Source organism: Rhinolophus ferrumequinum, chromosome 3 (assembly GCF_004115265.2).
Source record: "Rhinolophus ferrumequinum isolate MPI-CBG mRhiFer1 chromosome 3, mRhiFer1_v1.p, whole genome shotgun sequence".
NCBI lineage: Eukaryota > Metazoa > Chordata > Mammalia > Chiroptera > Rhinolophidae > Rhinolophus > Rhinolophus ferrumequinum.
This window is the reverse complement of record NC_046286.1, coordinates 6,020,778-6,036,561: the sequence shown is the minus strand read 5'-3', so window position 1 is coordinate 6,036,561 and position 15,784 is coordinate 6,020,778. Positions and strand designations below refer to the sequence as shown.

The 15,784-nt window shown below is 39.7% G+C and overlaps 1 protein-coding gene and 1 pseudogene across 3 annotated transcripts in view; both read right to left on the bottom strand.

The window, feature by feature from the left end:
• Nucleotides 1-15,784, bottom strand: part of MAPK14 (mitogen-activated protein kinase 14) — a 65,412-nt gene that overhangs the window by 22,287 nt on the left and 27,341 nt on the right. For all 3 annotated transcript variants that reach the window (XM_033095717.1, XM_033095727.1, XM_033095737.1), the window contains exons 4-8: nt 6,945-7,056; nt 4,842-4,871; nt 4,426-4,473; nt 3,171-3,285; nt 2,518-2,589 (exon numbers count right to left, since the gene is read on the bottom strand). In XM_033095717.1, coding sequence (XP_032951608.1) covers nt 2,518-2,589; nt 3,171-3,285; nt 4,426-4,473; nt 4,842-4,871; nt 6,945-7,056 — 377 coding nt within the window. The remainder of the gene's footprint in view (nt 1-2,517; nt 2,590-3,170; nt 3,286-4,425; nt 4,474-4,841; nt 4,872-6,944; nt 7,057-15,784) is intronic.
• LOC117016455 (serpin B6-like) lies at nt 4,878-6,937 on the bottom strand (annotated as a pseudogene).

Genomic DNA, 15,784 nt, shown 5'->3' with positions numbered 1-15,784 from the left:
AAAAAAAAAGAGAGAGAGAGAGAGAAGACTGCTAACTAAGTAACTTTTCCAGGATCAGCCGGAAAGGTGAAAACGAAAATTCAAGTGGGTTAAACTCTAGTCGTACTCCACACCAGCTCACACGAGAATTGACTGGGGAGTTCAATATACCGCGCCCTACGCTGTGACCCACATCAACTGAAGCTGAGCCACTGGGGTGGTACCTACGCAGCTGGAGTTTTTAAAAGCTCCCCAAAGTATTCTGGTGCACAGTGAGAGAAAAGAACCACTACACTAGAATATAAGCGATTGCACACTTCAGGTAAGAAAAAATAATAGAAAACACTGTCCTCTTTCCTTGTCAGGCCACCAAAGTGACATCCACAGAGATGGTAACTGACAAGATGGGGGTTATGTATGTTACCAATACAACTCCTCGGAATTTGATTTTCACAATCCAGAAGAACATCTGTCTGAAAAAGAGCCAAATAGAAGAGAACCAGGGTACTACTACAATAAGAAGTTTGAAATGAATTCTCATGTATTATCCCCTAGTAAAAAGGTTAATACTCGGTTTTCCAGCTAAAGTGCACAGAAGGAAAAGATGTATACATGAAGGGAAGACTTTTCACAGGGTGTAAGTTAGCATTCTAACAGAGTCCAGCCATCAGGGAGCAGGCAGCCGTCTCTGGGGTAGGCCCAGAGGGCCCTGGCATGACGGCTTTAAAGACTTTCTACCAGTAGCCTGCCAAGCGGATCCATCTTTTACTCCCTGTCACAAAATTTTAAAAAAACTGAGTCATCCTTTAATGATTCATAGGTAGATAACAAAGTGGGCAGATGAGGGGAGAGACTGTTTCCCGAAGATCATGAAGGAAGATGATGGCTAACAATTCCTGTTCTGAGTACTTCCCAGGTATTACCTCACAATCCCCTTGTGAGAGATGTACTGTGATCACTATTTATCATTCAGGAAACCAAGAGGCAGAGCTGAGAAAAGTTGCTCAAAGCCACACAGCTGCAGGAAATGAGCTACTAGGATCCGACCCCAGAAAGGCTGCCTGCAGAGTGCGTGCCCTTCCCCGGGATGCTCGACTGCCCGGCTCTCTCCACCACTCTGTCTGCGGTGTGGTACGAGTGTATATGACTAACTGAAGGGAGACGGAGGTACAGACAGAAAGAGGAGGAAGGGGAGAAGGGAACAGAGGACAGCCTTAGAGCAATGTGCTCAGGCGGACAGACTAAAGGATGGGACTCGGAGGTGTGCACCTGAGGAAAAGGAGGATTACAAATTTTCCCCAATGCTCTTAGTGTGGACTGTAATGTACAGACCAAATTTCTAGGAAACCGATGTAAACTGAATGAAGCAACAGCCAAAGGGAACACACAAGGTATTGAACTAACTTCAAATCTGGAGATGAGGAGAAATAGGTAAGTAGGAGACTGAACTCTTCCCATCCAGCAATATTCAGAGGGAAATAAACAGTTTCACCTGAGGGAAGAGGTTTTGCAGCTCACTAGGACTTTCTCTGAAGAAGAAGATAGAATATGTGCATAGATAGATACCATGAACACCACAGCTACCACAGAAGCACATCCCAAACCGTAAGCAAGTGAAACGACACTGGTTTATGAAGCAGTGAGTCTGCGTAGGTGAGGGGCTGAAACAGCTCTTAGGTCTCAGATGACAGGACACAGGGAAGCGCAGCACCTCTACAAGCCCAACCAAACCCACTGGCGCCTAGTCGAGTGAGTTTCACAAAAATCCTCAAACTAATTCTAGAAATAGGATTTCAACCTTCTTTCTTACCTAAACATCTTCACTGAGTGGACTTGGTAAGAGCTCCAACAAACCACATTTTGAAGATATTATACTAACCCGTGAAACAGGTATGCAGCAGCTAGGAAAGTGGGTAAAATACAGGGGCCATGAAAGTCACTGACTAGACCATAAACTTGGACGTCAGTTATAGATTGGCTACAATCTGGGATAAAAACAAAGTTGTGCTGGAAAAAAAAAAAGGCGCACGACAGGGCGACCTTATCATTTCTTGCGTTTATTATTTGCTATTAAACAAACAAAACAAGAGTTAGCAGGTATATCATTATCAAACATAGCCTTTTTAATATGTAAACCAAACATACAAAACAGATACCCCTGATTTATGAGTGGGTATCTTGTGCTCAGTAAGTGTTTGTACAAGCCAACTAAACCAGCCATTGAGATCTAGAGCTTCTCATGAATATGCTCGGGTTGCAGAATATTAATATAATAAGCAACTCACTGCAAAAAGATGACATATGAAAGCTTTAAAGGGTTTTCCAGCTTATGAGGAATTGCTCCAACTCACAAAAGTAAACTGAAGCTTTTTTCTTGGCAAGGCAAGATCTCAGCAGGAAGGCAGATCTCATTACGCATATCTGGACTATAACAGTAAGGAACTGAGAATGTTTCCCAGAGACAGGTGAAAGTCATATACTTCCATGGACACTGGAAGACAGTTACGAAACAAGAATCCAAAACCTTTTAAAGGATACGGTCTGTACCAGGAAACAACGTTCTTCCAGTCAACAGCTCCGCCATTATGCATCCCACTGACCAAATATCAACTGGCAAAATTAAAGAGAAATAAAAGTGCATACAAGGTCACTATTATCATACCTGACCATAGATGAAACTATAACTAGGGGTGAAACACTCAAATTCATATTTAAGACATCTGAGGTTCAACAATCATACTATTTTTACAGAAATAAATAAAATCATTAAGACCTTCACCCTATTAAAGGGCTTCATAGGTGGGATAAGTCAAAACATAATTAAGGCAAGAGAAATCAGCTGTTCACCAAGGGGCAAAAGTTTCTCATTGGTAGAAATGGTGGATTCTCCTAACTGATATTGAGAGGTAAGATTATGAACCCATTGTCTTCGGGCAGAAGTACTCAGAGAATGAGTTGAAAACTCTAAATAAAGAAAAATCCAATTGCTAAATCACAAAGTCTGCAAGCTGTATATTAAACCCCACTTTCTCTACCCGAGCAACTGAAATATTTTCTATTTGTGGACTTTAAAATGATCACTGAGGGAAGAAAAGATGTTTCCTCCCAGTCCCACCATCTCTACTTCTGAGAATCCCCAATACACCCAACATCGTGTTAATATGGCCCTCAACAACCAATGTAAGCAATACCTGTCTGGTTGTAATGCATCCAGTTCAGCATGATCTCAGGAGCCCTGTACCACCTAGTGGCCACGTAGCCTGTCATTTCATCATCTGTGTGTCGAGCCAGTCCGAAATCCAAGATCTAAGGGAGAGACCAGAAATCAGGCACTGAAAGAGTCAAAGTCCTAAGATTTACAAAGCAGGAGGGAACTTTAGTGCCTTACAAAAAGGGAGAATATAGCACTTTCATGAACATATTTCCTGGTCCATGCTTAGAACGCATGGTAAACACAGTCTAAGAATTTTAAAAAACGAAATTACAAAAACTGAAACAAGAATGCCACTCCTGAGTATTTACCCAAGAGCAATGAAGACAAATGTCACACTAAAGCTTGCATATGAATCTTCGTAGCAGCTTTAACAGCCCCAAACCAGAACTGAGGCGAATGTCTATCAATAGGTGGACGAGTACGTTGTGGTACATTCCTAAAGTGGATACTGCTCAGCAATCAAAAGGAATGAACAACGGATACACACAATACAGAAGAATCTCAAAAATACTATGCTAAGCAGAAGTCTGACATACACACAAAAATACTGTATGATTTCATTTGTATGAAACTCCAGAAAAGTCTGCTCTACAGTGTCAGAAAGCAGATCGGTGGTTGGCTGTAGCCAAGATTACGGGTCAAGGTGGGGACTGGCCAGGAAGGGGCACAGGGGAACTTCCTGAAGTGATGGAAATGTTCCCTTATCCTAATTGTGTTGCTGGTTACATGCACATATGAATTTGTCAAATGTATACTTCAAAGGATACATTTTATTATATGTAAGCTGTTTCAAAAACATTGAGTAAAAAATGAAACAAAAAAATTTTCAGAGCTGTTTGCTCTTTATAGACAATCTATCTTTTATTTGAATTCTTTTGAATGAGTAGATTAATGTCACTTTTTTCTTAGGAACCTATTTAACCTAATAATTAATCTCTTCAGGATTGCTTACTTGATATTCAGACTATAATTTTCTTTTATTATAACTAATATATTGAATTTCTAATTTAACTTTTAAAATGAAAAAGAATACCTGATGCCACCTTCAATGTCACTTAAAACAAAAGCTCAGTAAGTCTATGGCTTAAATTTCAAAGTCTGATATTCCTAAGGACAATATGAATTTTTGTTAAGTCATGGCTTATAAGCCATTCCCTATACAAATCTGCCTGGTTAATCAAACATACAGTTACGAGGTGAAACAAACAATTACCACCGTCTCCTCATCTTACCTTCAGCTCACAGTCTTCATTCACAGCTAGATTACTAGGTTTTAGGTCCTAGGAAGCAAGTACAGAGAGAACAGGATGAACTCTATGACACATGGTAAATTTGCTCCTTAAAGGTAATGATGAAGATCCAAACATAAAAGTAAGACTTCATCCAGCTATAAACACTCCATTCTTTAGTCACTATCCAGTCCTAATTAGCTTTAAAAATAGGTAAACATAAAAAAATAAATAAAAAAGGTAAAGATTCTACATCTTTTTTCTTTAATCAGTTTAAACCTTGAGTAAAGTTGCAATCAATCAATATTTCAATGGCTAAAGTAAGCTTGGATTAGGACCTTGCCTAAATGCCCGTCTGCCCCAACCAACTCACATACCCCAGTTCTCCCACATAATTTAATAAAATCCATAATACATACCCTGTGAATTATGTCGGCTGAATGTATATACTGCGAAATAGAAAAAAGTCAGTTAATGAAGTTATCTCCAACCTCCTTATATGACTTATTTGAAGTACATTTTCATGAATCAAAAAGAACTGCTAGTATCAACAATGGGATGAGAAATTAGAACGAGTAGTTACTAGTAGTCTGTACATTTATCATAACTGTGATTTCCATACCATCAACTCTCCTCATAGAGCTGAAGTTTGAGTGAAACAGAGCTTTCCATCTACTTTCTAGTTGGTTCTCTGGGGCTCAGTAAGGACTCAAAGCTGCTAAATGTCAAAGGGGGTTTGATTCCCCCCCCAAAAAAATTAGGCCCTTTATTTTTGGATCACCACCAAAGGTCACTTTGGATTACAGGCACATTGTGAAGTGTCAGAGGAAAAGTGGGGCAGCAGGAGACAGGAGAAGGGCTCTGTGCAGTGCTGACCATTTCCTTGCGGCGAGGAGAATCAGCCACAGGACACAACACCGCTGGGTTTGCTGTGCTGGATAAAGAAAAGGAAGGGGCGGTCAGCACAGAACCTGGGCGTGATGCTTGCACAGCGAAGCGTCAGGACAGCCGCAGTGGCGCCCGCGGCCTCCGTGCCCTCCTCGTTGACCTCCACAAAGGACTTGTGCCGTCTTGGACGGATCCAGGTCTCTCTGTGATGACATTCTGGAAAAGTCCGCCTTGCCCCCCTCCAAGGTATGGGTCATGCCCAGGGAGCAAAGGACATCCTTCATGTCATAATTCTCTAGCTTAAATCTAGGGAGGGACACTTGCACCGCTTCTTCATCCAGCATGTCTGGCTTTGTCCACTCTATGAATTTCAAACAAGTGAAGTTCTTTTTCCACCATTTCCAAACCGAAGTTTTCATCTGGAAGCATGATGATCATATTCAGCTCTTTGCCGACATAAGGAAGCACCAGAATTTTGGTGAATATTTCTCCCGTGAAGGTCTTATGAAAGGTAGATTTCTGAAACATCATTTGCACAGGTTTCTCCTCATTCTTGCTGGCTTTAAATGGTCTTTTCCTCGGTCTGCTGTTTGTTAAACTGATTGTCCCAGTTTCCTTTGAAGTAGATGGCATTCACCAGAACAAGAGGAGTCTGTGGACTCACTGAATTACTGAGACAGCAACTCAGTAATTTTACCTTCTGTCTTGTTCGCTTCCCAGGTATTTATGTGTTTTCTGGTCTCCTCTGGAGCTTTGAAAAAGTCAAGCTCTTCCATCGGTGCTTGGTAGAATTTGCGGCAGCAATCTTTGAAAGGTGAGTTGAAATCATAAGCCTTTTCTCCAAAGAGCCTGTTGGCAGTTCTAAGCAAGTCCTTCGTCCCAGTCCTGTTAACTTTGGTGAGAAGCAACTGGAAACCCTGGTGGACACCTTCACTCCCACCGCCGCTTGGACTTAAAAGAAAGTGCTGGGGCCACCTGGGCCGCGGCGTTTCCCTCTGCCCCCATGAAGATCACGGCCAGCGCAGAGGAGATGCTCATGGGCGAGAAAACCACGTTTTTCGAGTTGTCTTCACTCAGCTTTTTCTACAGGTTTAAGGCAAAGGTGCCATTTGCTTCCGACAAAGTATCCATGATGGCGAGTCCCAGAGGGTCGGCAATGCTACTGGAATGAGCGGAGCTGTGGCCAAAGGGGGTTTAATTTTAAAACAGTTTATCTGCTCCTCCCACAAATAGATTAGCCTCCTTGTGGATGCTTTTCAAGTTCCAACATGACACTGACCAGATATTAGATTATATTAAGAAATTACGATTACTGTTTAGAGGTAATAATTGAGTCCTTAGTCCTCAGACATGCATACTGAAGTACCTATGGGTGCAATGATCTGAGGTCTAGACTTGCCTTAAAATAGTCTAGGATGTGGGGAATACAAAAGAAACAAGATCGGCCATATGTTGGTCATTGTGGGCACTGAATAAACACAGGGGCTCATTATACTATGATTATACCAGTGATTTTGGGGGTGTTTGAAATTTTCCATAAGGGGAGCTTTGTTTTTCCTTAAGTCCTAAATAGAAGGGAGAGAAGGAGACAGAGAATTTCATTTCTAAAAAATTATTCCTAATACTGTCTGTACCTTGAGACCTCGAAGAATTTGGTAGATAAGGAACTGAACATGGTCATCCGTAAGCTTCTGGCATTTCACAATGTTGTTCAGATCTGCCCCCATGAGATGGGTCACCAGATACCTAGAATAATGGAGAGTTACACAATAATCCAGAATGCCTAAGAAAGTTCTTATCTTCATGAGACGTTTAAAAGTTTTTCAGAAAAGGCCACCCAGTGAGCACCATGTGACAGCTAAAAGCTTAACAACTACTCATGGGGGGCCATTTTCAACACCACGATTCTAACTTTATCACCTGTCATCTATTTTTCTAAAAATTTTACACTCATTCCTACTTGACATCTTTTCCTAGGTTCTCTAAAGAAAAAGAGCAAAAATGGAAATTAGAATGATATGTGTTAATCCCAGTTTTCTTACAAAACATTATTATTGCATGAGAAATATACAGTGTAATTAAATGCATGGCCATATAATAAATTAGTTTGCATTTTTAAACTCACCACTATATTTTCATCTCATTATAAACTTCCAAATTGTAAGTTCTAAAATAGGAGTATCTTTCAATTTTCAAATCGTAAGTCTTCTTCTTTTTCAGGAATGACTGATTAAAGGGTATTAGTCATTGATAATATTCCTGAATTTAAAGGAAGGAGGAACACATTTTATCTGTAAGCAAGATGAGGCAGTCCAGAACTTCTCACAGGTGTGGTGCTGGCAATTAACCCTGTTTTTACATGGTAAGATTAGGGGATGATTGCATTCAAGTCCAACAGGTTCACTACAGATATCTAGACGCAATGCCTTACCCACCCATTCCTGTGTCACGCAGGTATGGGAACAGAAAAACCACATCAGTACTAAAGAGGCCGAATTTTTAAAAATTAGGTTAGGTTGCATCTACTGTCGAGAATCATTACCCATTTCTGAGGCTGAAAAATAATGTATATCACTTTGACTATGCAGAATGCTGATTTCATTTCATTTCATTTTTTAAAAAATAATTTGGAGGGAAAGAAACCAGGACAGTAAATTTAAATCTACTGTAAGTATTATGTGAATAAATATGTGTATGACCTCTCTTTACACACACACACACACACTCCTCTTTCTCTCTCTCTCTCTATATATGTGTATATATATATATATATACATATACACATACATATATTTATATTTATTAATTGATTTTCTCAAACAAGAACTGAATCTTTTTCTGTTTCATAATTTTCCCGTTGGGCTGCTATGGTCAGTTCCCAACTGCACGAAGATCAAGAGTACTTAGCATAGATGTATCCTTAACATAAAATATTAACATTTCATATTTTTAAAACTTGCATGTTTATATTGCCTTGAGGAATGGGTAGACTCTAAATGTAATCTGAAGTGTAAATTGAAATGTTTTTGAAAACTTTTGAAATGCTTTCATGAAGGGAGTTCTGATTTAAGAGATGTTCCAAGCTCAATATAACATAACCAAAGGCAGTTAGTGCTTATTCTGTGCCAAGCACTATTTCTTACGCCCATGGCTCATGTACTCTTCCTGACAACTCTGCGAGGTATGTCCCATTAGCATTCCCATTTCATTGATGAGGAAACAGAGATAGAAAAGGAATATATAACTTGCTCAAAGTTAAAAGAGTGGTAATGTCAGGGGTTGAACCTAAAACTGCTTGATCTCAGAGACCGTGGTATTAATCACAGCATACACTACTATCTCTAACCAAATTCTTCCAGTTGACACAAAATTTAAGTCGAGAGAATGATCTTTTTAAAAAAAGTTTTATAAATGGCACAATAATCAAAGACGCAATCTCTCCAGATGATTTCCTTATCAATTCTCAATATTTGCTATCAAAGTTAATCCTTAACTAATGAAGAAAGCTGGCAAAACAGCAATACCCCAAATTGACACATAATCTGACAAATACGAGAAGGCTGTGAATAAGTCGGTAACATTTTGAAATCAGGACTTGCCCCAGAAAATCTGGGCTAACGGCTGCCGTATCCATAATACAAATTAAGACAAATTGCAAGGCTCAGGCTGAGAAAGAGAGAATCTAATATCTGTCTTGTAAGACTGCTTTGCAAATAATTACATTTTATGACAGGGAAGTAAAAGGATTATTCTCTCAACTTTTAAAAGTAGTTTTAAGGAGAAAAGGTAAACAATGGAAACATTGTTTTGGATGAGTCTACCTAAAATCTATCTTAATTTGTTTTGAAATAAAACCTAAAAATCTTAACTCGCTAACATGTCTGTGCTAGTTCACAAAAATGTTAGGCAGTATTACCAATGCAACCAGTCATTTCCAGTGTAACTGTTGTGTTTCAATGGTTACCAGTGACAAGAAATTCTATACAGCCAGAGGCCCACTGACTGCCCAACTGGAGATGGAACATGCTTTTAGATGGAATATTCCACCACTGTGTAATTCCCCTCAAACCCTTCCCCATCAGAGACCATATCCATTTTATCACTAAAATTTCCAGATGGAGGGTGAAACTGTCAAAACATTACATAAATATATAAGATTAATCAGTCTGCATACTAGTTATAACTATCAAGCACTGCTGCTAGGCTACACTTAAATCAACGGAAAAGCATTATTCCTGGCAGAAGTGTCTTGCAGGAACTGACCAAATCACTACATGGAGCTCAAAGACCAAGCCATGACAACCAATTGTCAAATTCCAGCTCATCACATACAAAAAGGTTTCCAAACAAATCTTGCAACTGTGGATAAAAGCAAGCGTTGTGCAAAGTCACTGAATGCTTCTGGAAGACATACACCCACTTTCAGAAGTAGTGAACAGGGAGTGGAGGAAAACACAGATGAGCACATTTTATACATAATTTCTGCAGTATTTGTCTCTGGAAAGTAAATTTAATTCCATTTTTGTAAAGACATGCCTTCTATTGTCAGTGTTCATAACACCTCAAACAAATTAATGAAGGCTTGACTTGAGAACAGTTGGAAAGCTAGCTAATCTAGTTCTCCTATCTTTAAAGAAGGAATTAAATAAGTAGGACTTTATTAGGCTAACGGCTGAAAAGATGGTTTCATGGCCTGATACAAATCTTGTTTTTCACTCTTCTTGTGAAGGCAGTCTCCTTTAAATTTAATCAAACTGTAAAGGGCATCAATCACCACTTCTCAAAGTGACTCATACGTAAAATGTACCACAGCAGCAAACAGGCAGAAGTCTACCGTAGGTGTTCAGTAGGCAGCGCCCCATTCTCGAGCTTCATTTATTCAGCACTTCTTGGATAACAGCCAACTGTCAAGACTCCTACCCTACCGCCATTTTTTTTAAAAACATAATAGTCAGAAAGAACCTGTGTAGGAAACAAATCTCTTTGATAGTTATAGATCGGCATCTCTACTACTGTCAGCCCTACTTGATGAGGCAATTATCAAAAGGCAAAAACATTTCCATATTTAAAGAAAGTATTTAAAATAATCACAGGGGTTGACAACTTGTAACCACAAACCTCTGAAATACATACGTTCAGTGATCCTTGGGACTTAACTACCGTCTATTCTCAACACAGCAGAGGAGTGATTCTTTCAAAATACAAATCGGATCGCGTCACTCCTCTCATCAAAGGGCAAAACTCCCTTCAGTGGCAGATAAAGCCCCACATAAGCCAGCACCCGGCCCCAATGGTCTCTCACTTCATCTACTTCTCTGCCCCACGCTCACTCAGCTCCGCGCGGGTCCTGCTCTAGCCACACAGCTCCCCTGGCTGCAATCACACACAACGTGGTCCGTCTTCCGCCTCAGGACGTTTGCACTGGCCGTTCCTTCTGACTGGAATGCTCTTCCCCCAGACATCCCGGAGTCTAATTCTTCTAGTCCTTCAAATTTCTGCTCAAAATTCACCTTCTCAGGGAAGCGTCCTTACCACCCCATTTAAAATTGCCCTCGTACTCCTCATTTCCTTTCCTTGTTCTACCCTTTCTGTCCATAGCATTATTGCCAGCTATCATATTATCGAGTTCTTTTTTATATGTCCATTTATTGTTTATTGCTATCGATCTGTACAATGTTCAAGGAGGACGGGGTTCTTTTTTGTCCCCTGTTAGTATCTAAAGTACCTAGAACAGTCTCTGGTAGACAGCACGCACTCAGTGACTACTGAATTGAATTGAGGGACCCAGGACACCTCAAATGGCATTACTACCACGTAAGACCAGGCAAGAACACATTTTACTGAAATCCTCATGCCAAAGACCCGACCTGGGAAGCAGATCCGACTGTTCTAATGTAGGGGGTAAAACCCCATTCGGCAGCCAGGTAGGCAGCTTAGCCAGCTGATTTCATAACAAACCATCCCACTGGAGCAAAGATTACTTAACGGTGCCCTCGACGTCACCTGCATCAAACAAACCAGACTTGCTCTTCTACCACACAGTCCATATTACAGGATTAAAACAGAAAAGCTCGTCCAGAGAATGCACCGGCCATGCTATCAGACAATGACATCATCAACTAGTTACAAACAAGACAGCACAAGGTTATTCGTTCATTCAATCGCTCCATCACCAACCATTTCTTGTTGAGCACTGGGGATGCAACAGTGGAAAAGACAGATACAGAACGTGGATGAGAGGAGGGATGTGTAAACGTATAATCAGAGCCTGATTAGAGCTATAAGGGAACGTGGAGGTGCTAGAGAACACATGGGACAGAGCCCAGCCCAGACTTAGGAAGGAGTTAATTAGGGAAAGATTTCCTGCAGGACTCAAACTATAAGCTAGACATGAAAGCTTCTTTACCTTTTATACATCAGCTAATCTGAGAAAAAGGGGGTATTTTATTGATCATCTGAGACAAAAATTGAATAGTATTTTCTTACAGGATGTATAATATAATTACATTTCAAATGTGAGTCAGTAAAGACATCTATACAACGAGCTTCCCCAACTCTCTACCCTCATTTCAGCAGACCTCTCTGATAAGGAAATATATTGCAAATATAGCTGTTAATACAGTTAACTCATTCATCTTTCTCCCAGACTGCCTCTCTTCCTGTATTACCTATCTTGAGCATTCGACCTATTTTCAAAGAATAAAAGTACTGTGTTTACCAGACTTTCAAATAATAATTACAGCTCTAAATCATAAAAAATGTGATTAGAAATAGATTTAGAGCTAAAAGTACTGAGATGCATGCAATTTTGTACGTGGTACCGTGTTTCCCTGAAAATAAGACCTAGCTGGACCATCAGCTCTAATGCATCTTTTGGAGCAAAAATTAGTGTAAGACCCAATCTTATTTTACTATAAGACCGGGTATGATATGATATGATATAATATAATACCGGGTCTTATATTAATTTTTGCTCTAAAAGACGCATCAGAGCTGATGGTCCGGCTAGGTCTTATTTTGGGGGAAACACTGTATTATGTTATTCAGTTCATCTCTCTCAACTTCAGTTTCCTCATCTGAAAATTTCTAAGTACTAAAGACTCAACAAGGAAAAAAACAAACTCCCTACTCTAACAGAGCTTACAAGCTAGCAGGGGAAGACAGAGAATTACAAATACAAGATGATAAAATGTGCTAAGAACAAAGCAGGGTAAGGACTAGATACTGACAGCAGGGGTAGGATTTCAGCTGCGGTGTTGAGGGAAAAAGAGCTTCTGATGAAGAGACCTTTGAAGGAAATGAAGGAGCCAGTCATGTGGATAGTGGGGACAGTGTTCCAGGTCAAACTCAGAAACCAGTGCAAATGTCCTACTGGGAATGTGGATGCCTGCATTCGAGGAAGAACAAAGAGGCCAGAGTGGTTGGAATGCAGAGAGTGAGTGGAAAAAGTGTTAGGTAAGGTCAGAGTGTGCGGAGGAGAAATCATACAGGATCTCTCGGAGCTTACCACACTATTTTGTTTGATCATTTTAACGGTTCTCTCCCATTTAGAGTCTCAGCTCCACCATCAGGGATCATGTTTATCGTATTTACTGTTAAATTCCCAGAGACTAGTACTGTGCCTAGCATAGCATGGGTATTCAAATATTTATTGACTAAAATCAGGTAATGTCAATCGAGAGACTCCCTTTACCTATTCAATATATTCAGCAGTCTTCGTATTAATATAAAAGGCTAAACATATTAGTTCAACAATCACGTTTTGTAAGTGCAAGGCTAAGCCAGGTGATGACCTGTCCATTGGCTTTCCCTAAAGCAATGACTGCTGACTGCCTGCAGCTGTTGAAGGTCTGCTTAGATCCCAGGGGAATCCAAAACCCCACTTCCCTCTAGTTCTTTAAGAACTAAGTAGAGAGAGATAAGGATCTCAGGTGTCAAGAAACCAGGGATGGGAAGTTGTAAAATAAGGGGAAAAGTGACAGAAAATAGTAGGGAAGGACTATTTTTCCACTTAACCCACGACAATCCAGTTTTCCTGAAATTTGAGGCAATAGTTGGCACTAAGATTCCAAAACCTCTTCACTGCCTACTAAGACTAAGATTCCAAAACCTCTTCACTGCCTACTAAGCTTGATCAGAGACCCACTGCAGTTACGAAAAGGCCACACTGTAGCAGCATGATAGCTGCAGCTTGCTAGGGGTTAGGTTCTAATAGGGTTAATTTTTTTTTTTTTGGATTTCTATTGGTAACCAAGTATCTGCAGCGTGCCACCTCTTGCCAAAAATTACCATCAAGAAGCCAACAGAAATGTCCAAATAATTTCCAATCATTTAAAATACCGAGATATATCTTTACAAAAATGTTGCCAATTGCAAACCACATCATATGGCAGCCAAGAGCAGCTTGGTATACTCATCTTTTTACTCCACATTTTCCGACCACCATCTCTATCTGTTAGATTCAGTAACTGCACATTGTTCCCAGTGATCAAAACTCGTAACTTATTATTGTGTCCTTCTCAAAAACATAGTCTTACAAATGAAGTATGCGGGAGGCCTATTAATCAAGAAATTAAAAATTCAGTACAAATTTGAACTGCATGACAAATTAAAAGTGCTAACTGAAATATTAAGAGACAAATACTCATAACACATGATTAAAAGGCAACTGTAAATATTAGAAGTAGAGATTTTGTTAATTGGCACAGAAAATTCATGTTCAAAATGACAGCGTGCTCTAAACCTGCAGAACCACGTTAGCCTTCAGTATGTTTGATTTGTCCAGAATAGTGGGTTTTTGTTCGTCTGCTTGTTTTGTTTTAATATGAATTTGAGTATTTTTAGGAAGTGCAGTTATTGTTTTACCACTCCCAGCTGTGTTAACACTGTGCCTCACTTATGTTATTCGGCCCTAAAGGTATAATAAATTTGCAAACCCTGCAACTGTAGATGAAGATGCTTTGCTGTCTTATACAAATTTTAATGACTTCGGAAAACACTGAAATAACCATAATATTGGACAAGCACTAATTTTTTTCAGTGATATAAACATCATAAAAAGTAAACAATGAAACATTTTCCTAAAGGCAATATTACCTTCATCATTTTATTTTCAGAGATTCTCTGGGATTGAAAACACTTCAGAAGTCAACCACCCCAATTTTCATCATTTTACAGGGAAGTTAACTGAGTCCCTGAGAGTCAGACTTGTCCAAGGTCATACAACCATTAGTAACTTACAGAGGTGTTTTGCATTTATTGCCCCTAATAAGATTTTTATTTCATCAAAGGCAAAAACTAGTGGATGTGATTATTCTGAACCTGCCCCAACACTCCACTCAGCAAGTATTCACCAAGTAGTACTGAAATTTGCTTTCAAGAGATGAACTCAGTTCCTGTTTATAAATAATCAGAACCCAACTTAACACAATGTTGTACGTCAATTATATCCCACTAAAGCTGGAAATAAATAAATACAGTTAAGTAGAAAGAACTGCTTCCTGCTCAGGAGCCACAGTATTTGTTGAATGAATTAAAAAATAAATAAATGCGACTCTTAACTCAGTGGATATGCTTGAAGGCAGTGGGCTTTCAAATGGATAAAAGGAGGAGCCAAAGGCACTACAATGGAGAAGACCTCTCCTTTCAAACAGACACTAGCCTTAAATAAGGTCTTTTCACGTAAGAAAAAATAGGTTCAGAATCCAATTACATAATATCTGATTAAGCCAAAATACAGCATTTGCTTAGGTCAGCAAATTTCTTTGTTTAATATATCCATTCTCACTGTGCCTAAATTTGGGGATATAGCTCAGATCTGATTCAAATGTTTTCCAAAGTAATTCACAAACACACTACTTCAGTATTTCTTCCACATTTAGACAGAATATCAAAAACCACCACTCTTAGGGCAGTGAAAATACACTATATGATATTATAATGATGATATCTTATTATACGTTTATCCAAACCCATAAAATGCACAACGCCAAGAGTGAACCCTAAGGTAAACTCTATAGGACTTTGGGTGATTATAATGTGTCAATGTAGGTTCATCCTTGGTAAAAACATGCAGCATTCTGGGAAGGAGATGTGCCAGTTCAGATACAGGGAAAGCTATAGTAGAGAGCCTGTACATGTACAAAGATACCTGCTGGAACCTATCTTGTACTCACACATGTGCAATCTGGGCATGCATGCCCCATTGGGTAACCCTTGCCAATGGAGACAGGGCCAGTGGATAAACACTCCCCATCTGAGGTGCATTCTGTACGGCTTCCTGGAAGATCCTGGAAGTTTTCAGCCCAGCTGGCCACAATGGTGGCCAACTTTACGACATATCCTTATAGCAGGATATGCTATATCCTTCCCTGTTTCATTTTCCCTAGTCCCCTACTACTGGTTCCTGAGAATCTCGGCTCAGCTTTCCAGGAGTGCCCCAGGCTAAAATAATAGAGATGGTCACAAAACTGGG